General features: G+C 33.2%; 1 protein-coding gene across 2 annotated transcripts; it reads right to left on the bottom strand.

Moving 5' to 3' along the window:
* Positions 1–7,178: 7,178 nt before the first annotated feature.
* On the bottom strand, positions 7,179–15,920 carry bbx (bobby sox). Of its 2 annotated transcripts, none has more exons than XM_089594424.1 (8): positions 15,637–15,920; positions 13,115–13,315; positions 12,313–12,771; positions 12,054–12,223; positions 11,894–11,995; positions 11,714–11,812; positions 11,340–11,641; positions 7,179–11,251 (listed from the first exon to the last, which is right to left on the bottom strand). In XM_089594424.1, exons 1-8 carry the CDS (start codon positions 15,661–15,663, stop codon positions 11,169–11,171), a joined length of 1,443 nt encoding a protein of 480 aa, XP_089450550.1. In that variant the 5' UTR covers positions 15,664–15,920; the 3' UTR covers positions 7,179–11,168. The 2 variants fall into 2 exon arrangements, with proteins under 2 accessions (XP_089450550.1, XP_014207857.2); XM_014352371.3 differs by having other exon boundaries at positions 12,072–12,223.
* Positions 15,921–27,460: the final 11,540 nt, after the last annotated feature.

Here is a 27,460-nt window from a genome sequence, read left to right as displayed (position 1 = left end):
AATACGCTTTTTCAACTTACAAAGATCATTCAAATGATTTACAAGTTATTTCTTTTTTCTTTGTGATGAGTAGCTCTTTTACATAGTTAATAAGAAAATTCAATTATTAACTAACTAAACACCACATACATAGTTATTTTGTTTAGGGTTATGAGATTTGAGCACTTGGGGCAAAGGGTCAGGAGCTCAAGGGATTGGGAGTGGAAAATTAAGTTTGTTACAAATACCACAAATGAGTTACGAATTATTATTATTTTTTTTTTGTGATAATTAGCTCTTTCATTGTTAATAAAAAAATGAAATCATTAACTAATTGAACTCTACACCCCGGGTCATTTGGTTTAAGGGATTAAGAGTACAGGGTTATGGGTCTAAAGTACTTGGGGTATTTTTTTTTGTGATAAGTAGCTCTTTTATTGTTAATAAAAAAATTAAATTATTAACTAATTGAACTCTACACCCCAGGTCATTTGGTTTAAGGGATTAAGAGTACAGGGTTATGGGTCTTAAGTACTTGAGGTATTTTTTTTTGTGATAAGTAGCTCTTTTAATGTTAATAAAAAAATTAAATTATTAACTAATTGAACTCTACACCCCGGGTCATTTGGTTTAAGGGATTAAGAGTACAGGGTTATGGGTCTAAAGTACTTGGGGTATTTTTTTTTGTGATAAGTAGCTCTTTTAATGTTAATAAAAAAATTAAATTATTAACTAATTGAACTCTACACCCCGGGTCATTTGGTTTAAGGGATTAAGAGTACAGGGTTATGGGTCTAAAGTACTTGGGGTATTTTTTTTTGTGATAAGTAGCTCTTTTAATGTTAATAAAAAAATTAAATTATTAACTAATTGAACTCTACACCCCGGGTCATTTGGTTTAAGGGATTAAGAGTACAGGGTTATGGGTCTAAAGTACTTGGGGTATTTTTTTTTGTGATAAGTAGCTCTTTTATTGTTAATAAAAAAATTAAATTATTAACTAATTGAACTCTACACCCCGGGTCATTTGGTTTAAGGGATTAAGAGTACAGGGTTATGGGTCTAAAGTACTTGGGGTATTTTTTTTTGTGATAAGTAGCTCTTTTATTGTTAATAAAAAAATTAAATTATTAACTAATTGAACTCTACACCCCGGGTCATTTGGTTTAAGGGATTAAGAGTACAGGGTTATGGGTCTAAAGTACTTGGGGTATTTTTTTTGTGATAAGTAGCTCTTTTATTGTTAATAAAAAAATTAAATTATTAACTAATTGAACTCTACACCCCGGGTCATTTGGTTTAAGGGATTAAGAGTACAGGGTTATGGGTCTAAAGTACTTGGGGTATTTTTTTTTGTGATAAGTAGCTCTTTTATTGTTAATAAAAAAATTAAATTATTAACTAATTGAACTCTACACCCCGGGTCATTTGGTTTAAGGGATTAAGAGTACAGGGTTATGGGTCTATAGTACTTGGGGTATTTTTTTTTGTGATAAGTAGCTCTTTTATTGTTAATAAAAAAATTAAATTATTAACTAATTGAACTCTACACCCCGGGTCATTTGGTTTAAGGGATTAAGAGTACAGGGTTATGGGTCTAAAGTACTTGGGGTATTTTTTTTGTGATAAGTAGCTCTTTTATTGTTAATAAAAAAATTAAATTATTAACTAATTGAACTCTACACCCCGGGTCATTTGGTTTAAGGAATTAAGAGTACAGGGTTATGGGTCTAAAGTACTTGGGGTATTTTTTTTTGTGATAAGTAGCTCTTTTATTGTTAATAAAAAAATTAAATTATTAACTAATTGAACTCTACACCCCGGGTCATTTGGTTTAAGGGATTAAGAGTACAGGGTTATGGGTCTAAAGTACTTGGGGTATTTTTTTTTGTGATAAGTAGCTCTTTTATTGTTAATAAAAAAATTAAATTATTAACTAATTGAACTCTACACCCCGGGTCATTTGGTTTAAGGGATTAAGAGTACAGGGTTATGGGTCTAAAGTACTTGGGGTATTTTTTTTTGTGATAAGTAGCTCTTTTATTGTTAATAAAAAAATTAAATTATTAACTAATTGAACTATACACCCCGGGTCATTTGGTTTAAGGGATTAAGAGTACAGGGTTATGGGTCTAAAGTACTTGGGGTATTTTTTTTTGTGATAAGTAGCTCTTTTATTGTTAATAAAAAAATTAAATTATTAACTAATTGAACTCTACACCCCGGGTCATTTGGTTTAAGGGATTAAGAGTACAGGGTTATGGGTCTAAAGTACTTGGGGTATTTTTTTTTGTGATAAGTAGCTCTTTTATTGTTAATAAAAAAATTAAATTATTAACTAATTGAACTCTACACCCCGGGTCATTTGGTTTAAGGGATTAAGAGTACAGGGTTATGGGTCTAAAGTACTTGGGGTATTTTTTTTGTGATAAGTAGCTCTTTTATTGTTAATAAAAAAATTAAATTATTAACTAATTGAACTCTACACCCCGGGTCATTTGGTTTAAGGGATTAAGAGTACAGGGTTATGGGTCTAAAGTACTTGGGGTATTTTTTTTTGTGATAAGTAGCTCTTTTATTGTTAATAAAAAAATTAAATTATTAACTAATTAAACTCTACACCCCGGGTCATTTGGTTTAAGGGATTAAGAGTACAGGGTTATGGGTCTAAAGTACTTGGGGTATTTTTTTTTGTGATAAGTAGCTCTTTTATTGTTAATAAAAAAATTAAATTATTAACTAATTGAACTCTACACCCCGGGTCATTTGGTTTAAGGGATTAAGAGTACAGGGTTATGGGTCTAAAGTACTTGGGGTATTTTTTTTTGTGATAAGTAGCTCTTTTATTGTTAATAAAAAAATTAAATTATTAACTAATTGAACTCTACACCCCGGGTCATTTGGTTTAAGAGATTAAGAGTACAGGGTTATGGGTCTAAAGTACTTGGGGTATTTTTTTTGTGATAAGTAGCTCTTTTATTGTCAATAAAAAAATTAAATTATTAACTAATTGAACTCTACACCCCGGGTCATTTGGTTTAAGGGATTAAGAGTACAGGGTTATGGGGTTGAAGTACTTGGGGTAAAGGTTTAAGGGGCTTAAGAGCTTGAATTAAAGTTGATTGGTTTTAGAACGCTCGAGTTCGTCGCAAGGCGGGTGTTCCGTTTGGCCACACTGGCTCGATTACACGAGTACGAATAATTAATGCAATTTTTACATAAATTTTTAAATACTTAAAATTTCACTTCTTTTATTTTTATTTCCATAAATATGTCAGCAACATCATCGTAATTTATATTTTTCCCAATTCTTTTTCTATTGACAAAACCATACGGTGATTTAAACAGGACGCTGGTTTTCCCTCGAACGATTCCATAAAATTGGATAAATTTGAAATAGGCATGTAAAGACGAATCACAGAGTCAGTTGTCAATCAGTTTATTAATCGCTGTTGGAAAAATTTCCACTTTGATTTTCTGCTCAGGTGATTATATTTAAATTGTCAGCAGATTCCTGGGCGTTAAATTTTTGTGTCTTCTTACTCTAAACTGTGTTCTAAATTTCAAACAGAAACATTTGTCTTTGATGCTCTAAATAATGCTTATTATGTTGGCATTGCAGTTGCAATTCAACTAAATTATTTTTAAAAGCTTACTACTTCAATACTGTCAAGTTTATAATAAACCAATGTTGTTTTAACACTAAATCAGTATTTATTCAATATGGAATCAAGATAGAGTCAACGATGTATTTTACGACTGATTTCAGCGTTGATTTAGCATCGATATTTTTTTGATAGGGATAGTATACTTAATGCTATAAAAGTACAGTTTTTATGCTGCTAAATCTTTAATAAAATTTAATGTAATTATTTTACTTCGTTTATAAACTTACAATTGTTTTATGAGTAGATTTTATAAAGTATCGAATATTGTTTAGTTATTAATATTAAGTGGTGCTCAGGGATTCCAAATCTTAGAGATTTTCATATGATCATTGAATGTTCGTCCTCTTGCTCTCTCGTGACGTCCAACGCTCCTTACTATTTTTACCATCTTAATTGAGATTATTTTTAATTATTATTATTATTTATTTCTACAAATGTTGAAGCACTCTGAATATTTTAGTCATGATCGAGTGTTGAAGCTACAGATTAAAACTTGGAAAACGATCTGCAAGCCACTTTTTAATTTAGGAAAATTTTGCGTATAAATTGTTGTAAAGGAACGTTTTTCAAATAAACAATTTTTCTGCCACAACAGTATACTTTATTTATCATCATTCGAAGCAACATGCACTTTGCTCATCAAATCAGGATACTGCAAAGATCAATGAACAAAATTATTTTATTATTTAATTGTTGGAAGATTTTTTGTGATTTAAAAGGCTACGTTTGAGAAGTTATGGAGATGTAGAGACTATAACGAATTTTCATACAATAGAATTGATTTTATACATTTGCGATTCGTGTACATAACGATAAATAAATGGTAATTTTAGTAGACCTTAGTAGTAACTATCACACACAAAAACTTAGAGACTAATTATTTTAGTAGCTGTACAGACAATAAGTTATTTTTATCGACTATTTACCACATTAGGTTTTCAATTTTGTAACTGTAACAAATTAAATCAGCAGTTTAATTTATTATTTATTTTTTGATCCAAGTGATCATTGGTTTTAAGAGATCGAATCAAGTCGGTCAAACGACAGGTCTCTAATCAGTTTTTCAATGGTGGTAAGATTTTTTTGACTTCAAATTTTTTTCGCAGATTTTTCAATAATACTGGTAATTTCAATGCTCATTGTTAATTATAACATACATTGTAGGAGTGAACTTTTAATACAATCAATTATTTTACCAATTAAATAATTGAGGTTGATGAAATACATGAAACAATACGAAAAAAAAAATTTTGAAAGATATTTTAGGATAAAATCATATTTTATCATTATTTTATACTAATTGTCAATCATTTGACGCGCAAAGAAGCACTTAATTAACATAAATTGCTAAATGAAAATATTTATACGAAATTTTATGCAGCACTTATAGATTAATTAGATATTTACTAAATATACTGGATTTCTTAGATTTACATAATTTGAAATTTTTTTTTTTTTGTACTAATACGTGTGGAATAAGTAAAACTCAGTTCCAAAACACACTATAGTCTGTCAGCCTTACCGGTAAATGAGCAGACTTGGGGACGAATACTTACCTACTTTGTCAATTTGAACGAAAACTTTTGTGCTAAAAATGCAATGCATTATTACGGCTGCAAAAAATTTTTTTAAGCAGATCTATATACCTTAGTACTAAAAAAAAATTTTTTTCAGCAAAAATGTGTCCACTAAAATTAGAAAAAAAAAAACAATTTAATATAAAGAGTCAAAGCTTTTAAAAAAAAATTGGTTTACATGCTTTTGAATACTTCTTAATAAAAATAAATGTATTGAATGTATTGGATTTTTCTCAAAGAAAACATTTTTTTTTCTTACTATTTTATTGTAAATAGTTTTTAATGAAAATTTTCATGACTAACGAAAGCACTTTATTCAGGAAATAATTTTTAAATATTTAAAGTTCCACAAAATGACTTTGCACTAGTCTGTAAACAAGTTACATGCAAGCTTAGCTTAGAGCAACATTTTGTTCATAAAATATGTATATTATCTTATAGGATTTATTAAGGTACATTTTTAATGTTAACTGGAAGATAAATTGTTGAGTATAGGATTACCAGATATGCCCATACTTAAGATGGGGTAACATTAAATCTGACGATTTTTTTTTTTGTTCATATGATTTGTGAGCAAAGCAGCATTGCAGTAAAATACATAGAATACCCTAAAATTAATTTGTTGTTTTAAACAATGGCATCTTATTTTGAACTAAATAAAAAAGCAAACGGTTATTATTTGGAATCATTAATATATATTATCACTTATTGCGATGAATATTAGAATGATTTTCCTTATATCATAACATAATGTATGACTTCTTTGATACATTTATTGAAATTATTTGTATGGCAGTTACTTTTTTTCATAATCAAACGGAATTTGCATTTTTGGAAACGAAGGTACATTTTTTTCTGGATGAAGTGCATTTTTAGCTGAAAAGCCTTTTTTATTTACATTACAGTAACAACGATTTTTTTCTGACAGATAAGTGTGAAATACATTTTGGGTACTAAAATTTGTTGTAAAATATGTAATAAAAAATATTTCAGGACTGTTTGAAATACTTTGACTATTTTTTTTCCTCAATTATTTCTTCAAACCGTAATGCATTGTTATTAATGAAAAAATTATTTTTAATTATTGTTATAAGCAGTTTTTATAGAAATTTTTTTTAGGAAAATTACGTTATATTTTTAGCAAACTGGCATTAATTAATTTATTGAAAATTTATGGTTGCAAAGAAATTTTACGACACATTCAACTACTCGAGATTACAAAACGGCCCTATTTAAGAGTCCAAGAGGTAATTATTTGACTCGATGGAAGACATTTGTACCATTAAAAACTAAAATTAAAAATCGTCAAAATAAGGTACACGACTGGCGTGTCAATACGATAGCATTGTTATTAAAGCTCCATGTATCACTGAAAGCAGAATTTTTAAACAAAGACGGTAAAGATAGATATTGCGAATACTTAAAAACAATTCGATGCGTAGTTTTAAATGATTTGGATTACAAAATATCGCTGTTTTGTGCAAAGACCCATACCTAAAGGGATCTACAAAAAAATCCAATATACGTTATTTTGGATTTGGATTGTAGGTGTTTTGAACTTTTTTTATTTTAAAGGGGCACAACTTTGTAATCATAATTTACCATTTTTCACAGTCGTTCTAGAATTGATAAAAAAAAATGTTCCAAGGCGCGAGAGCCTTTAAGATACAATATTAATGTACTTTGATGACAATTCTTTTTCAAACCTAGATGTAATAAATATTGTTCGATGAACGAGTCTGTATTATTATTCATTAATCAACTAATATTCATGATAAAAGTTTTTTTATGTAATGGTTATACTTCAAAAACGAGACTCATGTAGACATAATAAAATAAACATATTTTAGTATTCACGTGACAAAATAAATATAAGAAATGTACGTCGAAAATAGAATATGAAATAATGATCCATATAGGGATTAAATATTACATCAAAATATCGTACCTTTATTGATTATTGATATAAACATTACACTATATATTACAAGCATGTGTGTATACATAATTATATAGATTTTTCTTCTGTTTTTTTTATGTTTCATAGTTTCATATAAATTACGTATTGTAATCCTCCTTTGTTTGTCAAAGCTAATACACTCTTTGTGCAATAAAAATTTAGGAATAAAAATACTCTTCATCAATGTAGTTATAAACATAGGTACACGTTATTTATGGCATATACACTTCTAAGGTAAGATTTCCCAAAAATTTTCATTTCCATTCATGTCCCAAACATCACACATTTACAGTAGGGTCGGTATAAGTAAAATATTGTGGTAAAAAAACTTTTGGAGAAATTTCGCCAAAAACTAAGTGTATGTTTAATGTACATATATATAACGCTCCTTCATCCGATAACTAAGCATACAATGATTTTTCATTTGCGACCGAAATTACAGGTAATGTAATTTCTCTTTTTCATGGTGGACCTCCACTGTTTATAATCGTCTCAACAAGGCACGTTTGAAATATTTTATTCGTTATATCCACGCAGTCTCGGTGGCAGACAAGTGAATCTTACTTTTGTGTATTATGAGTAAGAAAAAAAAAAAAAAAAAATGTCATACGCCATATACCCACTTAAAAACTACGAATTGGAATTTCATTTTATTTACAATCTTCTCTTACTTTAACACGTAGTGTATAAATTATTGTTTGGTCATGTAATTTATTTTCTCAAGTATGAAAGATCTGTTTGTCTCTTTATGCTTATTAGTCAGGAAGATCAAAAAATTATTATTCATAAATGTTTGTAAAATTTAATTCTTTAAGGATTTTAGTGTCACACGTTGATTATTGTATGCATACATAATAGCGTGTTGTTAAAGTACATGAGGATACATTTTTTGAGGTGAGGTTATTTCGTCATCAAACATATTTAATTATTTGACATGCCAAGGAAAAACTTTCATTTCTCGATAAATTTAATAAACAATCAATTTTCTCAACAATATATTATAAAAAATACAAAGTGATAAAAAAAGCTCTCATTTCTAAACTAAGAGCCCTCATCTCGTCATCCGGAATCCGGGTCCTAATGGAAAATTTTGTCTCATTTCATTATTTCAGAGAAAACAAACAAACCCTTAAATCTTTACTTTTCGCTCAACGGAATCAAAGAGTCAATGTGTCGATGTAGAAAAATATAATATAGTAAAAATTCACTTTAGCCAAAAAATCATCACAGACAAATCTCTCTTACATTTTTCTCGCCACATCTTTTCCCGAAAACTATACGACGTAGATTTTTTAAAAAGTTTCCCAGTAGTCGGTTAACGATTATACAATTTTATTGTATTAATAGAAATACAGTTAAGCTATATAAATATTATAAATATATGCTTATGTATTAGTGGCCTTAATGTTTTGTCAACGCAAGTCTATCGTCTCTCTGCTTTTACAAATCGGGGAATCGAAGCCTAGCTTGGTTAAGAGATTCTCAATGGTACAAAAGTACTTGTAGCCCATTTCAACATTTCTTTTTTTACAGGAATTCGTTTTTCAACCCAAGCGTTCTTGTGATTAAAAATAATCATCATGTACCAGCTGAGGTGGATATTCCTCTGTAAAACATTTTTTAATGATTCTCAACTTTTTTAATTATTTGGATGCTATGAATTGAAGTTTAAAAAAGTAACATGCTAATCCGAACGGGTTGAGATGACACAGGTAACGAGTTTTTCATTTCAAAAATAAAAATTTTTAACGAGACTAAACGAAACTATGCTCAATGTCAGAGGCAATTTTGTACATCACATTTCCCAAGGGTTACTTTATATTGTAATAAACCATAATTTTTACCATTGTTTTTGGTCCATGCCATAAAAAGCTTTTTCAGAGTTAAGCTCTTTAGTTTCAACCGTTTTACTTTATTATTTTTTTTTTGTACAAAAAGGTCCCCAACTTTCCTTTCACATCAATTTTTTCGTGCCGCTTTTCATTAAAAATAAAAAAAAAATATCAATAATAATATTAAAATAAAAAAATAAATAAATAAAATCTGTTCATAACTTCAAGCACGCAAATTGTGAAAAATTGGTAAAAATCTGTACTCCTTGCATTGTTTCCACTAAAAAAAAAAAAAAAACAACTATCGTGACTATGTTGCAACACTGCAAATATGTTGACTTGTAGTTCAACGGTACAAATTTGTTAACTTATCAAACGAAAGTAAATCATGTCTGTACATTATTAAACTGTACGGAATGGTGTTAACTTAAAGGGCGCGTACGTAAAAAATACTATTACTTCAACTAATTAGTAATGTAAGTTCGTAAGACTGAGTCAACAAATAAAAAAAATAAATAAAAAAAAAAATTATTAGGTACTATTAGTTCTATTTCGACTTTGTAAAAAGAAATTTTTTTTTTCCCTTCAGTTTAATTAAAAAATGCATGCGAGCATTGAATTTTTATATTTGGTATTGACTAAGAACCGATTTGTCAAGATAAACCTTTGCAGTCTTTTCGGATCACTATGTGTATCACTTGAAAATTTTTGTTTATCTGTTTGTAGCAGAAAATAAGCTCTGTTTTTAAAAGTTAAAAAATATCGTGTCCGCAAAATTTATGGGCAAGGCACACGCGTCTCGGAGTTATATGCATTGATACTGACGTACACTCGCCGTGACTTGATTCGCAAATCACAAAGTTTCAGTTCTTGAATAGTTTTATAAAAAATAAAAAATAGTTTTGACATTGTTTAGTAGTTGTTAATATGATAGTCGTTTATAGTCATATTTTTGTTTTATGCTTATGGTTATTCCTCGTGTTTCAATACGATGAATAATTTCAATAATTAAATCTTAGCGTTTTGCCCACAGCGAGTTACATCTTCATATACGGATAAGTTCCATTCCTATTATGCAAACGCGAATTCGTTGACAAGTAACATAAGAACTTAAGGAAAAAATAAAATTTTATAATACTGCACCTACAACTTTTATACACATGTACATTCGCACTAGACTAAATCAAAGTTGCATTCGTTTTTGAAAAAAAAACCTTGGCATACTTTATAAAACCTTATAGTTCGACCACTAGGGAGAGGGGTTCTGTATACATTAATAGGTCCCCTCGGTAACTTGGCGTTACTTTACGTTTTTTGGATTGCTAATCACAAATTTCTTGGTTACCAGGCCGAAAAGTTGTGAGTTATTTAATTATCAACAATTTAATATGGAAAAATGAGGAATATTGCACGTTATTAAAAGTCTCAATACCTGTGGATAAAAGTTTTTAATGCGATAATGATAATGTTGTAAAAAAGCACGTTTACATTTTATCCAATTTGCGTTAATTTTAATCGCGCGCGGCTCGCCTGTACTGGCGTATATCGCGCACACAAGTCACGGGTGGCTTGTTCTTTGTATTTTATGACAACAATAACAACTTACTTGTAAATAGAAATTATGAAAAAAAAGTATGTTTTACATGTAATTTTTTTCCGTGAAATCGATTGGTGCTATCAAATTTGGCCTATAATGACCACAAACGGTAAAATCTCTTAAAATTAACTAATTTTTCTATAAAACTGTTAATAACTTACAACTTTTCGGCCTAATCAAGAAATTCGTGATCAGCAATCCAATAAACATAAAGTAACATCAAGTTGCCGAGGAGATTTCTTAATGTATACAAAACCCTCCCGTGGCGGTCGGACAATTATGAAAATTTGTTTGCGTGTAAACATGTTTTATACACAAGAATTACCTTTTTTTTTTTTTGTGCAACCGATTGGTACCGAATTTCTTTTTTTTCAAATCTAGTTTACTTTACAATAATTAATATCAAACTCATTGAATACATCACTAATATCGTGAGGAAAATTCGATCAATAACGTTTTTATAAATTTTTCAAAATAATAATAAAGAGTAGAGGTAAAATTTACTCATAGAGATAAACGGAAGAAAGGTGAAATCGTACGAGAATAAAACAACCTTTACGACTTGGTTAACTTGATGCGATTTGCAGCAACTGCTGCTAGGCATGCCAATGCTTCGAGATCTGGCGATGTGCACCATGCTAGAATTTTTTAAATCATGATTGTAAGTATTTACACAATCGTAATTAAAAACAGAAAAAAAAAATTCAGGTAACAAATGTTGCTTACCTTTGGGTTCTTGCTCCACGTTAATAGTAGACGAGCCGCCTTGCACCGTGTTCCTCGTTATACTATTTTTTCGTGCTTTTCTCTTTTGACTGCCGACCAGCATGGCCTTATCCGTTTCCTTTTGCTGATTGGATTTTCGTGCGTTCTCTTCGGCCGAGCTGTTGTACTGGAGCCGTTTTAACGAGCCTCCAACTTTCTGGGTGATTTTTTTCTTTTTGGTTTGCTGCTGCTTTTTCATTGCCTGAAATTCTTCCAAGCTCAGGGATGGCAATGCCTCGATCTTCTCTTCGAGATTGAAGTCTCTGTGGCAATTTAAATATTAAATTTACACTTTTGCTCCATGGCTCTGCGTCATATGAGTGTTTAAAGCTTACTCTGCCTTAAACCTCTTGCGCGAGGTCCAAGAAATATGCCCTTCTGCCCCTTCGGTCTCGGTGTCCTCTGGTTTCGACGCCTCCAAATTACCTTCAGCCCTGAAATTCAATTTTTTTACGTGAAGTTCCCCACAAAAAAGATATCGTTTAGTTCATGAAACACAGTAATGATAGCCGTACCCTTCGACAAGGTGCTCCAAATCGCCACGAGAACTCGTACCCTCGCTGCTCAATGAATCTGTCTTTTCGCTGACGTTCGACGAAATGGAGTGTTGATCGAAACTAAAAATGCAAATGAGTTTAAGCACGAGATGATCAAAATGACCTTTACACGCCAAACTATTCGTCGTAATCGTACCTCGCGTAGCCAGAGGTTCGACGCTTCTTCGATTGGACAACCAGCGGGTCTACAAAAAATTTCTGGTAGCGCAGGCCCTTGCAGATCCTCTCACTTTGAAAACTGGCATCTTCGATGTAAGTCTGCGTTACGTCGCTATCGTCCATTGCGTTCTAAACTCAAGAGGGAGGGAAGGAAATCAAAAGACAATAAGAATTATCGTAATGACAAAGAAAAAGGTCAATATGTTAAACCCAAGTACCGAGAGGTGCTTGCTCTCGTTGTTGTTGTTGTTGTTGTTGTTGCTGCAGTCGGACTCTACCCTGCTCTTCCTACCACCGAACAAGTCAGCCTTGCAATCCTCCTTGGACCCGGGCGAGACCGGCACTACCGTGTAACGTTTCTTTGGCGGTTTCAGTACTCCGGGATTGGCTTCGTTAGTCACGAGACGGCTGCTGGAGTTGAAATGTTGCGTGGCAATTTTCTGCGGCGTGAACAGCGAGCTCAGCCCACCAATCTGAGATTCGTCGGCCAGTTTCCCCGGTTGTATGGAATCCTCCTCCAACCTGGCGAAATCCGACTCACCAGTGGCCGTTTTATACTCCAGCTGGGCCGCGTCCGTTTTTTTATTCGTTGGCCTCGTGTTTAACGTGCGAAGCGGAGGGGCTGGCAATTTGTACCATTTGAAGTCGGGGTTGGCATTCAAAAATGCATCCTTGTACTGCAAGGACATAGATAATATACATCGTGAAAAATGTTACAAGCAACGACGGCGATCGTTAAAAATACCACGAAAAACACAAGCCCAAAGTCATTTACTGTTGTACGTCTTTCGGTATATACTTGTAGATACCGTAGAAGAAAGCCTTTATAAAAGCTTGCGTTCACGAGCAAAGCGTGTATTTTTACAGATGTAATTAACAGTCTTATCTACAAACAGATAAAACAACAAAATAAGGCAGGCTCTGCGTACACGGTACATTCCACGCTGAAAGTGTATTCTTGTGGGGACAGGAAACTTAACGAATTTTCAAATAACCGAACGATAAAGTTGAATTACTTGCCTCCTGGGCTAGATTTGTGTAGGCTTTTTTCTGCTCGTTGGACAGCATGGCCCACCACTCGCCGAGTACCCTCGTAACCGCGCGGTTCTCCAAGTGCGGAAACCCAGAGCGCACCGAGGCCCTGTGCCTCTTGCAGAATATGAGGAAGGCGTTCATCGGCCTCCTGGCGTGGTGAGCCGGCTCCTGGCCGTCATCCTCGTCCTGAAAAAGGCACGTTCGATTTGCAAAAACAATTTCACCCTTGGCCGTACTTATTCGCACATGTACTTATTCTACCAACAATACAAACTACATGTATGGGAAAAGAAAAGCATTTACCAAAAACTACGGGTGGGTGATAGAAAAGTGATACATGTGTAGTTGCTGGAATTTAGAATCATGAAGTAAAATGCCAATGTTTGAATGTATAAATATGAGCCGTGAATCATCCGCTGGATAATGAGGGAGTGAATGATACGTGCTTGAAAAAGATCCTCGCGTAGTTCAGCCATCAAGTTCTATTCGAGTGTAGATGTTACATTTGACCAAAATGCGGAGCACTGCCAAGCAAACGACGAGTAAAAAATCAGTACGAAATAGCTAACTTTGTCCACATTGAAAATTGTCCATTTGGTTCGATTGTTTGTGAATTGAGTTGGTTAGCCGTTGGCGCAACTAATGGTCGTCCACTGGCACGCGGAGAAGAGCTGGCTGGCGCAAACAACACGCCTAATTAATCAACTTTTACACGCCTAATCAATAAACTCAAAAGAGATGTAGGTAGAGAGAGAGAGAGGGAGAGAAAGCGTTTTATGAGCCAAAGCTTTATCAGGAAGAAATAGTACCTACACACTATCGGGGCTCGCGGCGCTGCGTGGAAAAAGAGAAACGGGAAAAAACTGTTTCCCAACGAAAAACCGTCTCCGATGATTTTCTCTCGGCGCGCCATATGCTCTTCTTCTGCTGTACAAAGTACCGATGCCCGACGTTCGTTTCTAGAATAAAGTAATCGCCAAATGCACCGGCTACGAGCATAAGTGAAAAAAATATGACTTGCACAACGTCGGGGCTACGGAGAGAGCTGTTATATACATGTAAAAAAGCGTCAACTCGGCAGCACAGTCGATCGTCGCGGTTCTGCGAAAAAAATGTTCTATTAAAATCATCATCTCTCTCTTTCTCTTTTCCAAGCGCTTGCACGTTTTGAACCGTCAAGTAACTGGGGAAAAGTACACGAAACAATTCTCGGGTGAAAACGAACGAAAAGTCCGTTACTCCGTACCGTGTGTGTTTTGATACATTTCTTTTTTTTTTTTTTTTTTTTTTTTTTTTTTCAACGAAAAAATCAAACGATCGGGACTTGGAAAAAACCAATAATAACGGATGACGCAGAGTGACTCCTGGTTTAAAATAAAATGTTATGATCTACAAGGTATATCCATCTACAAATACGTGATAATCTACTCTCTAATGAAATCTAATAATTTCAATGACGGCCAATGGAATATATTATTGAAATCATTGAAAAATGCCGTTCGCGGTGTACGTTGCAACAACTCGAGTAAACAAAAAAACAAAAACAAAAAAAAAGACACAAGGGGACGACAAACAAAGAGAGACCATTTTGACGTATGCTTCAAAAGAGCCGTGAATAGAGATGCGAAGAAGAGAACTGTAAGGGAGGTGGCGCGGGGAGAAATATTGCATGACAGAGTACACCAAGATAAAATAGTAGTGTAGTAACAATTGGGAGGTTTTAAAAAAAAAAGCAACCATTAGGGGAATGGGCATAATGGCCTTACGGACATGGCATCTAATCACACGAATGTTATTTGGTTTTCGAAGCGTCATCGCGATGTATGACTTTTTTTTTTTGCGGGCACTCGTCTCGAGTGTATAGGTGAGAGTGTAGTCGACACACTAGCTCTCTGACAGCTGTTTTTCCTCTACGCGATCGGCACGGCCGAGCTTGTACACATGGCCAAACATAAGAGAAAAGTCTCCTCGCCGAGGATATGCTAAAGGTGACACGAGGGACGAGGACAACTCGAACCCGGGCATGTGACAAAAGAACAAAGCCATTTAATTCCTCCCTGTGCTCCCATTCTCCCTTTCCGGGGTGTACGTGTGTTATTGTTACATGCTTATGATGTATATGAACTCTGAATGATGGATGACCTTGCAAGAGCGATAATTGAAATAAGGTCTTTCTCCTCCAGTTTCACCATAAAATGTAGAATGTAGGTACCCGTAACTTGATACTTTTACGTGCAAAGAGACATTATATTCTTGGGCAGTTAAAGCCATCGTTGAAAATTGCGCCTTGGATGTAAACAAAATCGTGCTCGATATGCTGTCAAAAAAAAAAAAAAAAAAAAAAAAAAAAAGAAAGAAAGAAAGAAAGAAAGAAAGCTAGTAAAAAACATGAAAGAGAAAAAATGTCATCTGGTGCCGAGGGAGCAGCGGGTTGTAGAGAGGCACGCGATTAAACAAGACAAAAACAACAATCCGTATCCGGCAAGTAAATACGCTAATACACTCACTTTTTGCTGATGCTCGTTGGCAGCCATATTCCGTCCGTACTTACTGTGTGCAATATATATCTTTGTGCTTCACTGCAGACCACGGGTTATTTATTTATCTCTTTTATTTATTAAATACGTACACACGCATACCCACACTTTTTATCCACAAGTGTGACTTTTCGTGACTCTCATCCAACCAACGTGTATACACATGTATGTATACGTGTGCGCACCCACCTCACTTGGCCCGAGCTATGGTTGAGGTTGACTGCTCCGAAACTCCGAAGCTCGCTCTCTCTCGCTGTGATGCGCCCTGCAAACAAAAGTCGGAAATCTTACCCACGCGCTATATCTACATACGTACGGTTAGCTTCAAAGTAGTGGCTGTATATAATACACCGAGAGAGAGCAGACAAAAATGTAGCCGCCATGGGTAAGAGAGAGGGGCTGAAATCTTCAAGTGACTGGCAAACTAGCGGGAGATTCAAACACGCGAAAAATCCTATCAAAAAATACGTGAAAATTACACAATTTGTTATATAAATGACTCATTATTAATCAGATTGAACTAACCTATAGTGTCAGAATACTTTGTTGACCTTTTTTTTTTTTATGAAAATTATTGACGTGAAGTACTCATCACTGAAAAGTCAACAAAAATCTCGTATTTTTTAGTATCGAAAATAAATTACCAGCGACACTTTATAATACAATACACTGTTGCTATTTTAACGTTTGTAGATAAATTCAGTTCCAATTTATCAATAGAACAACTTCCGAATATATTGTAAGATATACCTCATAGATGGGTGCAGTAGTGCATTGTAGTATACAAATTTGTTACCCCATAGCAATAGCCTCAAGAAACGAAATGGCTGTATACTTAGCCATCAACTTTCGTACACGAGATTTGTAATATTTCTACATGAATGTGCAATGTTGACCAAAAACATCGTATACAAGTTCCATCAACAACATAATTCAGTTCGCTTTGGAGCTCCGTTTTTTAATCATTATAACATTTATCATCAAACGCCATCAACAGTGTAAAGCAGTGCGTTCCGATTCCCATGTTTTTCATTAACAATATTATTGATTGTTACGTAATTTATGGGTCATTTTACAAAAAAGGCGATATTCCCTGAAGCATAAGTTTAAAAACGACGGACCGAGTTAATTTGAGTCGGAAAATTTTTTTGCGTTGCCTTAAAGTTGAAAAAACAGGCCAAAATGTCATTACCGTAACGCGAAGCATTTAAAAATTTCATTTTTTGCGGCTTGTGGCGCCTAGTCGTTGATTTTTTCATTAAAAAAAAAAATATATTATCCAACAAATTATTTAATTTGGTCAAATGGTTAATTTCCAGACACTTGGAATCAACCGTTTTGTATTCCAAAGTATCCAAGAACACTGTCAATTTTTGCAGCCCCAAATTTTGATTTGGCTTCTATTTAAAAAAATCTCAATCAGGGCATGAAAATATTGCAGTATTTGTAAAATTTTTCATACGTGCCGTCAACTACACAAAACCGAGTCTACGGACCCTTTGTTCATTTATTCATAACAATGTTAGTTATTAAGCTAGAGTTATAAACGACGCAAAACAGTGCACTTTGGATCTCCCGTTTTTTATAACCAATACTTTTTTTACATCCAGATTATTGTATAGATTATTAAACAGATGCCCTCACCCACGAAATACTTCAGATCTACTATTTTTTCTCATTCATGATGATCGAAATTTGTAAAAAATACGTGCTTCAAGTTATAAAATTTAAGCACGTAGCAGCACTTGGAGCTTATTGTTTTAATATTGAAATTCCAAAAAATGTTTGAAAACTAAATTGAAAGCAATTTTTGTTTGTTTGATTAGTTTTTTGTACAAACAGAAATTGACTGATTACCACTAGCCTCAATTAAATGTCGCGCTCTGTGCATTGATTGCCGAACAATCCAATATGGTAGGCCGCAAGATCTATAGATCGGTTGCTCTCTGTTGTGCCTACCTCTAGTATTTGTGTTACGACGAGTGCGAGAGAGATGGTGCAGGCATCATTGTCACGTGTAAACGCGTTGTCATGTAATTTGCTGTCAAATCATTAGTGGCTAATGTCATTATACCGAACCGCACATCGACACGCTTAGTAAATCATGCGTGAGGTCATGGTAAAAGCTAACAATCGTATTTTTATTATCAGCACACGTGGCGTTAACCGCGAGGTGAATCTTACGTGTGTTTTCATGGTAAAAGTTGGTAACTTTTTTCCCATCAACCGGAAAAATTTGCTTTTTCTAACTAAAATGCTTGAAATTGCCAATAAAATATACAAAAAAGATTTTTTTTTGGTGTAAATATTACTCAACTGATGCAAACTAGCTGCGAGATTAGTCGGCTTCGATCTTCAAATGTCCAAGCATTTTTGGAAAGATCTTTCTTCAGTGTCTATTAAGTAATTATTTGGATTTGGAAGGAACAATGTCAACTGTCCATCAAATATTGTGAAATATTGTAAAAAAAGATAATGTGATGGATAATTTTAATTGTCCCTCAAAGTTCGCGAATAACTTTATTTTCGTTAAATATAGTTGTAGATCTTAAAAAAATTCAAATTTTTTTAATTTGTATGAATTTTTTAAAACTTGTTTTATGTTCCCAAAATCGAAAAAAGTATTTCATCATAAAAAAATCGGTTCTTTTACTACACTACAAAGTTTTTTTTACTAATTGATTTCCATGTTTTCGAAGCTTTGAACAAAGTAATGTTGACGAATTGAATTTTTGATGTACAGATTTATGTTAAAAATATTACAATGCAAGATTATAATATTAATATTCCGTCATTTTTATTTGAACAAGATTGACCACATTTCAAGGTAGAAAAAAAAAAATCGTAAGAATTTTATCTTTAACAAAATGGAGATTGCTTTAGTCCAAGCGCTCGTTAAGATAATAGACTACCACAAGTCAGTTTTTACAACCGTCACTGATAATATTAATAGTAGGTGCTTGAAATATATAGCGCGTTTTCAGCATAAGTCTAAGTATTGTTCCATTTTTATTTTTTGATATTTGAATTCATGCTTATGCCCGTTATTTGTATTATTTTTGATTACCTATTTTATATACTGTTAGATGTAAATTTTTTATGATTTTTTTCAATTGCTTGATCTATGAACTAACTCGAGTGTTGCAGTGTAATATTGTATCTGCACTTATTAACTCTTTTAAGATTTTATTAGATGATTACAACCATCATAGTTTTTAACCTTAAGGTATAAAAAAACAAGAAATAATTAACCGGATCATAATTGTGTTTACTAATCGTCAAATGGTAAAAAAAATCAGTTATAATTTTATTGAACGGAATTTTGTGGACTATTATAATAAAAGTACAACTATTCTATACAATATCTACGTGTAAAAATAAATAATTTCAATATTTTGGAGGTGTCTAACGGAGATATATGTTTTAATAATAAATCTGCAAACGATATTATCCATAATTGCGGTAGCCCGAGCCTTCGTTAAAATATGCGACCACAACTAATTAGTATTTTGATGTACAAACTCGCATCAAAGATATCACAGCTAAAGATGGTTATTAATATTTTGACATTTTTGTACGATAACGATGAACTTTTTTTTTAAGGGAGAGGTAGAGCAATTCTCGTATCAATTGAATGACAAACTGTTCTACGGAGATTTTTTAGACCAACTGAGGTATTGGAAAAGGTGTATCTGATTAACTTTCTTTGTCAAATAGAAAGTAAAAATGACTATACGTGTGATTATTTTTTTATCATTAATAGTTAGGTAGTTACTATACTTGGTTCTCGATACTTATTTGTCAATCTGTCGCCATGTGAACACAATTTTTTTTGTCACTTAAATTGTTAACCAGAGTAAATTTTCAAATTGACTCGTACAATTGTTCATAGTCATTCGCTAAAAGATTTATTAAATTACTAAGAACTTGAAAAAAAAGTATTTTTCGTAAATCATTCTTGGTGTTAAATTTTTTTTTTCCTAGATTTAATTATGTTGCGTTTTGAAATACGTTAAAAGAATTTGTTTGATTTGATTCCTAACATTAAGTTTTTTTTTACACGTTTAGACAAAGTATTATGTCTGACGTAATGGATTTTTAGAGATTATTTCGTAAGTTGTAAAATCATACCATTTATTACAAAAACTATAAATATGAACCAAAAACCTCTCTTGCTAATCAATGTATCCATAACGAAAAAAAAAATTAATTATACCTTAGTGAAGACGTAGGTAACAAAAAAATTTGTCTTCAATCACTTTGACTCTTCCATTAAAAGTGACAACTTTTACTGATATAAACAAGGTTGCTTCGGATTTCCTGATTTTTATGCTTCTTTCTTTTCTATTTATTATCTTCATATGTGCTTTGTCTGCCAATAATAACATTAAAGTACTATTCTTGACATATTGTATACGTTGGATATTTTTTATGGACAAAATGTACGTCAAAGTAAAAAAACTATGACTTTGAGCGATCTTGTTTCTATCGTGCCTATTTTTAAGGTCCCTATGTCACTTATAAAATAAACATTTATGTATTCGTTACGTGAAGTTCTATGGCGTATTATCCGAGGATGAGGCCATGATTTGATTTTTGTTACGTTTTGCAAACTTAAAATCTGTACATTACAATTATGATGTTGTTTACGGTACTTCTACAAGACCCTTACGGAAATTGCGACCACTAAAAGAATATATAAAAAAATATTTATAAATTATATTGAAAATAGTACACGTGCAACGTAAATTAAAAACATACAAATATTGCTAAATAGCTAAAGATAATATATAATTCCATATTATCTTTTAATATAATAAAACTTGAACGTTTCGGTACCTCTATTCGATATTTTTGTGTTTGAGGAATCACACAATTCACCAACAGAAACATCTGAACGAAGCAAAATACATAGTGGTTCGGATTTCTTTTGCCAATGTTATCAATATCTAAATCCTCAAAGACATACTCTGAATCTTGAATTTTAATTAAATAATTAACTAAAAGCATATTAAAGTAACTGCGATTCAGAAATAAAAATCCCTGAAAAAATTTTTGTATGATGATCATCTGACAAATTATGTAGGAAATTCGAATATGTTATAATATGGTATACCATAGAAAACTCGAAAGATTATAAATTTTTCTTTAAAAAGTCGAATTTAGATAAAAATAAGGAAGTTAGGTATCTAAGCATAGGTGTGCGTGCGTAAAATTATTAATGTGCATAAATTCTGTCATATTTTAGGATTAAATTAATCAATTTTGATAAAACTAAACTTATTTTTTGTTTTTGCATACTTAAAAAAACTACATGATTTCCGATACAATCGACTACTTTTTTTGTTCCAATTTTAATCTGTTTTAATACTTTTTTTTTTTTTAAGGATATTTTATTATAGAAACTATTTGAGATCATGAAACTTTCAAGAAAGAAAATATTTGTATGAAAAAAAAAAAACACTATGGAACAAAATATGAGAAATAAGCTTTGTACTCATTTTGCTGCAGTTTTTATTAAAGTTAAATTGAAACATTTTTTATCAGGCCAGTAGCTAATTTTATTTAAAAAAAGCACATGTCAATTATCTATAGTTGAATATTAATTTACTGTAAAACAATGTCAGATGAGCAAATACTGAGAAACCGACTGCTTCACAGAAGTGCATTATATTTTTGCTAGAATAAAAAGTGCAACCGCCACTTATGAAGATACATAAATCGACCATCTCAAAATGTTTACGTCCAATTGGGCTCAAATTTACTTTGTAGATTCATTTTCGTACCACAACCAGACAGTTTTAAATCGAAAAAATTTCGACAAACGAAAAAATGTTACCGGCACCAAGATTGCTTAACTCTGAGAAGTTGAAATCAGATTTCTACATGTGATTTTTGTCTTGGCAAGTAACTTTATATATACATACCCAAGATTAATTCATACTCCCTATTTATGACCGTAGATCTCGTCCTTTGAGTGAGCCTCGCTCCAGTAGTCGGTACTCCCTGTGCCAATGTTATCTACATATATATTATGCTGTAGGAGATTGGTGTATCCTGCTTAGGGAAGAATTATATAGGTGTTGGGAATATGGACAGGAAGACGTGTTTTAGGGTGATACACCGTCTTTGCAACTTTGATTTTATTACCAAAAGAAAACAAATAATGAGTGCACTCCATAATTATAGTACTAATCAACTTTAAGTTTATTCAGTTTTACAAATAATTAAATGATACAAAGGTATTTATTAGTGTTATTTGTCACAATGTAGTTCGCTTGCTTGATTTAGGCAGAGTCACAGAATAATAAAACGGTAAGAGCTGGGTTACGACCCCAACTACTTCCTTCGCTCTTTTGAAATGCCTAATCTGTTTTTATTACCTGATATCAAATATTGTGTATAAGGTACAATAATTATCCATGCATAGGATTTGTGAAACGCTGTAATGTGATGATACAAACGAAAAATTCCGTTAAATTAATGATTACTTATTTCCAACATGCAAAAATAAGTTGGAGCGTGATTTCTTAAGTGTTTCAACGACTGTCGAACCGTTGTATAAGATTCCCGTGGATAATCATGGAGGAACACTGATAATTCAAAAATCATTTGTTAAATTTAAATTGTGTGGGAATATTCCAAATTTTTAATGATAGGAACTGCATGAGTTCGGTAAATAGATTATTCGGATACAGTAGTAATTTGTCATAGAATATTCAAAATTTTTAAATTAATACGACAAGTTTGCATTGTGGTAATAATGAGGATCAATCAAACATCATGAAACAAGAAATAAAACAAGCTTATGGTTCGAATGAATGATAATTTTAGAGAATTCGTATGGATAAGGATGATATACACATGTAACATAAACTTATAGTTTGCAAACTGTGATAATTAATTTTTTTGACCAACTTATTTTTGCCAGCTTTGAGACACACCTGAGTATAATGAAACCACCATTGTTGTCCACCGATGATCAGGGCACTATAACCGATCTTGCAGTGGAACCCACAAACCTCTTTGCGGACTAATGAAAAATATCACAATTTCAGCCAACAGACGACACTTTGTGCCGCATACCTAATAACGAATAACAACAATGAACCAAGTGACTTTTACATAAGCCAATGTCACAATCTAGAGACAAAACCGGTGAAATTTACAATCTGGTGGTTGAAACGACTTGGGAGATATATGTCTCACGCCTGACCAAGGTGGGTTTAGTAAGTCAAACTATACACCTTTCTTAATAGCTCCTTGTGCAACAATTATTACTGAACCCAAGTTTGCTAATTAGACAAACAATTAGATTGATACAAATTGTGTTGTATATCCGGTGATCTTGCAGTGGAACCCACAAACCTCTTTGCGGACTAATGAAAAATATCACAATTTCAGCCAACAGATGACACTTTGTGCCGCATACCTAATAACGAATAACAACGATGAACCAAGTGACTTTTACATAAGCCAATGTCACAATCTAGAGACAAAACCGGTGAAATTTACAATCTGGTGGTTGAAACGACTTGGGAGATATATGTCTCACGCCTGACCAAGGTGGGTTTAGTAAGTCAAACTATACACCTTTCTTAATAGCTCCTTGTGCAACAATTATTACTGAACCCAAGTTTGCTAATTAGACAAACAATTAGATTGATACAAATTGTGTTGTATATCCGGTGATCTTGCAGTGGAACCCACAAACCTCTTTGCGGACTAATGAAAAATATCACAATTTCAGCCAACAGACGACACTTTGTGCCGCATACCTAATAACGAATAACAACAATGAACCAAGTGACTTTTACATAAGCCAATGTCACAATCTAGAGACAAAACCGGTGAAATTTACAATCTGGTGGTTGAAACGACTTGGGAGATATATGTCTCACGCCTGACCAAGGTGGGTTTAGTAAGTCAAACTATACACCTTTCTTAATAGCTCCTTGTGCAACAATTATTACTGAACCCAAGTTTGCTAATTAGACAAACAATTAGATTGATACAAATTGTGTTGTATATCCGGTGATCTTGCAGTGGAACCCACAAACCTCTTTGCGGACTAATGAAAAATATCACAATTTCAGCCAACAGATGACACTTTGTGCCGCATACCTAATAACGAATAACAACGATGAACCAAGTGACTTTTACATAAGCCAATGTCACAATCTAGAGACAAAACCGGTGAAATTTACAATCTGGTGGTTGAAACGACTTGGGAGATATATGTCTCACGCCTGACCAAGGTGGGTTTAGTAAGTCAAACTATACACCTTTCTTAATAGCTCCTTGTGCAACAATTATTACTGAACCCAAGTTTGCTAATTAGACAAACAATTAGATTGATACAAATTGTGTTGTATATCCGGTGATCTTGCAGTGGAACCCACAAACCTCTTTGCGGACTAATGAAAAATATCACAATTTCAGCCAACAGATGACACTTTGTGCCGCATACCTAATAACGAATAACAACAATGAACCAAGTGACTTTTACATAAGCCAATGTCACAATCTAGAGACAAAACCGGTGAAATTTACAATCTGGTGGTTGAAACGACTTGGGAGATATATGTCTCACGCCTGACCAAGGTGGGTTTAGTAAGTCAAACTATACACCTTTCTTAATAGCTCCTTGTGCAACAATTATTACTGAACCCAAGTTTGCTAATTAGACAAACAATTAGATTGATACAAATTGTGTTGTATATCCGGTGATCTTGCAGTGGAACCCACAAACCTCTTTGCGGACTAATGAAAAATATCACAATTTCAGCCAACAGACGACACTTTGTGCCGCATACCTAATAACGAATAACAACAATGAACCAAGTGACTTTTACATAAGCCAATGTCACAATCTAGAGACAAAACCGGTGAAATTTACAATCTGGTGGTTGAAACGACTTGGGAGATATATGTCTCATGCCTGACCAAGGTGGGTTTAGTAAGTCAAACTATACACCTTTCTTAATAGCTCCTTGTGCAACAATTATTACTGAACCCAAGTTTGCTAATTAGACAAACAATTAGATTGATACAAATTGTGTTGTATATCCGGTGATCTTGCAGTGGAACCCACAAACCTCTTTGCGGACTAATGAAAAATATCACAATTTCAGCCAACAGATGACACTTTGTGCCGCATACCTAATAACGAATAACAACAATGAACCAAGTGACTTTTACATAAGCCAATGTCACAATCTAGAGACAAAACCGGTGAAATTTACAATCTGGTGGTTGAAACGACTTGGGAGATATATGTCTCACGCCTGACCAAGGTGGGTTTAGTAAGTCAAACTATACACCTTTCTTAATAGCTCCTTGTGCAACAATTATTGCTGAACCCAAGTTTGCAATCAGACAAACAATTAGATTGATACAAATTGTGTTGTATATCCGGAACGGAAGGAAGAGAGCTCTGAGAACGGTGATTGGGTCTAAGGAAAATGTTGATGATGAAATTGACGAGAAGAGACGAAGGCTTCAATGGTTTTATACTTTACCTACAAACACATACTTTGAACCATTTTTAAAAAATAATTTTAATCGATTCGTTCAATTGTTTTTTGTAGATTCGGAACAATTGAAATCGGTTGAAAGCAGTGTTATTTTGAAATGCCACATTCAATTATAAAAATTCAGCCCAAATCACACTGATCTAGCTATAATTTTACTAAGGTGAGAAAAATGTACAAGGTTACAGAATGTTTACTTGGTAATGTAGAGTTGGTGATAAACTCATCCATTTTAATGTGAGGTGTCAATAAGTAAATAATTAATGTAATAATTTAAGGGTCAAAGAAGAGGAGTTGACAACAGCACATTTAATTCCTAATAATTTTAAATCTTTGTGGCAAAATGATTACTGATGAGACAACCAAAGACTATAAGTATAAGTATAAGCCGTGTGGTATGACCACGTGTGGCTTCAAGTAAATTACACAGGAAAATATAGTATACAATAATTCATACAGAATAATTTTACAGTTCAAATTACATACGTGATGTTATCGATTATTTATAAATTCAGTAAGAGATAGAATTACATTTGTCTTTCTATGTGTATAACTATGAGAAAATGATGAAAGAAGAGTGTTGATAAGCATGAAAAGAAGAACGTAAAGGGTAATCTAGATGCGGGGTGAAAGTCTGCATTCTGTATTCCAATGGTTCGAGTCGAGGGTGAGTTGAAGAGAAAACAGAGTGGGTTTGAATAAGGTGATTTGAGTTGGATCAAATATTGTTTGACGTAGCCGTGTTAAAAGTGTAGTTGATTGAATCAAAAAACAATTTCTCATGGTTTCTGTGCGAAAAGCAGGGCATAACAGATAATGCTGCGGAAAGCGCATGGACCGTCTTAATTGCGGGTGAGAGAGCATCAATGAGAAACGTGCGGTCAAGTAAGTGGGGCTATTATGCGCCAATATAGAGTACGCAAAAGAGCCAAGAAGATACTCTCTACGCCTACCCACAAAAAGACACCCCAAAGCGATTCGATGCGGTGTTACTCTGTCATATCTACCAATCCCTCCATGCACGAAACAAACACACGCATTAGTGGTTTCTCAATTTAAACTTGAAGAAAAACAATGAATCATTTAAAAGTGTTTCAAAATTCTTTGTCGAGGAAACAAAAAATGAATATAATCGCATGCAGCTTAAAGAAAAAATAGAGATGATCCGAAGCGTAGAGTAAAAGAGATGATGTCAGAAACGAGCGTTCAATAAAAGCTCCATTATTTTCAAGAAATTAGAAACGTTTCCCCCCGACATCCAATCAGAAGTATATCTACAAGCTTTGTATCGTCAAGGCTAGCGACGAGAAGTCAGGAGAAAAAAAAAATACAATGAACATCCTTGGAAAAAAAAGTAGAAGAATCATTGCCTGATGTAGAAAAAACACTGAGTGTTCTGAATACATCTATGGAAACAGTCTTACCATTATTTCAAGACAAAGAACCTGAGGAAGAACATCGTAACAATCCGCTCTTTGAGTCAATAAAAGTTAGCGATAAGGAGAAGCAGCTTAGCGAATTAGCTACTAAAAAGCTGACTCAAGAATGACCAAAAAAAGCATCAAGAAGTGGTGAGTACGGACCATTTCCATGCACTGTGAGTCGTTACCTAAAGATATTTTATGCATATTTAGTAAGTTGATTTTACTATGTGATTTTTGAAAGCACATTTGTTGTTTATGAAAAATTCATCGAAAACTTTCTATTTTTATTTTCAGAGGTAACAAGGTAACAACGAGCTCGGTACTGGGCAAGTATTATCAAAGAAGTTATTCTGGAGGAAAATTGATCTTTCATAGATTCACCAGCAATGCCGGAGGGCATGAGAGAACTGATATCCTTAAAAGCTTTAACTTTTAGTTTAGCACCCAAAACTCGTGGTCGTCGCTGCTCGATCGAGTATGTACCTGAAGATATCGAAAAAATTTCGAGTGTGCCGATTATCAAGAAATCGAAGACGATAGCGGCAAAAAAAGATACGCCAGATCGAAAACTTATGGAGCAAGATAAGACTACAAATGTAAAAAAACCCCTTGTCAAAAACTCAATGACAACCGCGAACCTGTTTAGGAACGGCTAATTGGTTTTACTAAAAAATAGACATGAAAGAAAATGTAGGTATTCGAAAGATGATATATTAAAAAGAGTTAGAGAGGGAAACAGATTTACACGCGTACATATACACATCACTGCTTGGCTTGTAATTTTCCAGTTAATCTGGCGGTGGCATTAAACGTACTAACACCAATAACTTAAGACCC

This window comes from Copidosoma floridanum, unplaced genomic scaffold (assembly GCF_036245765.1).
Source record: "Copidosoma floridanum isolate Cflo_tuat_1 unplaced genomic scaffold, Cflo_Japanese_pri ptg000021l, whole genome shotgun sequence".
NCBI lineage: Eukaryota > Metazoa > Arthropoda > Insecta > Hymenoptera > Encyrtidae > Copidosoma > Copidosoma floridanum.
Note: the sequence above shows the minus strand (reverse complement) of the source record. Positions and strands in the feature narration are given on the sequence as shown.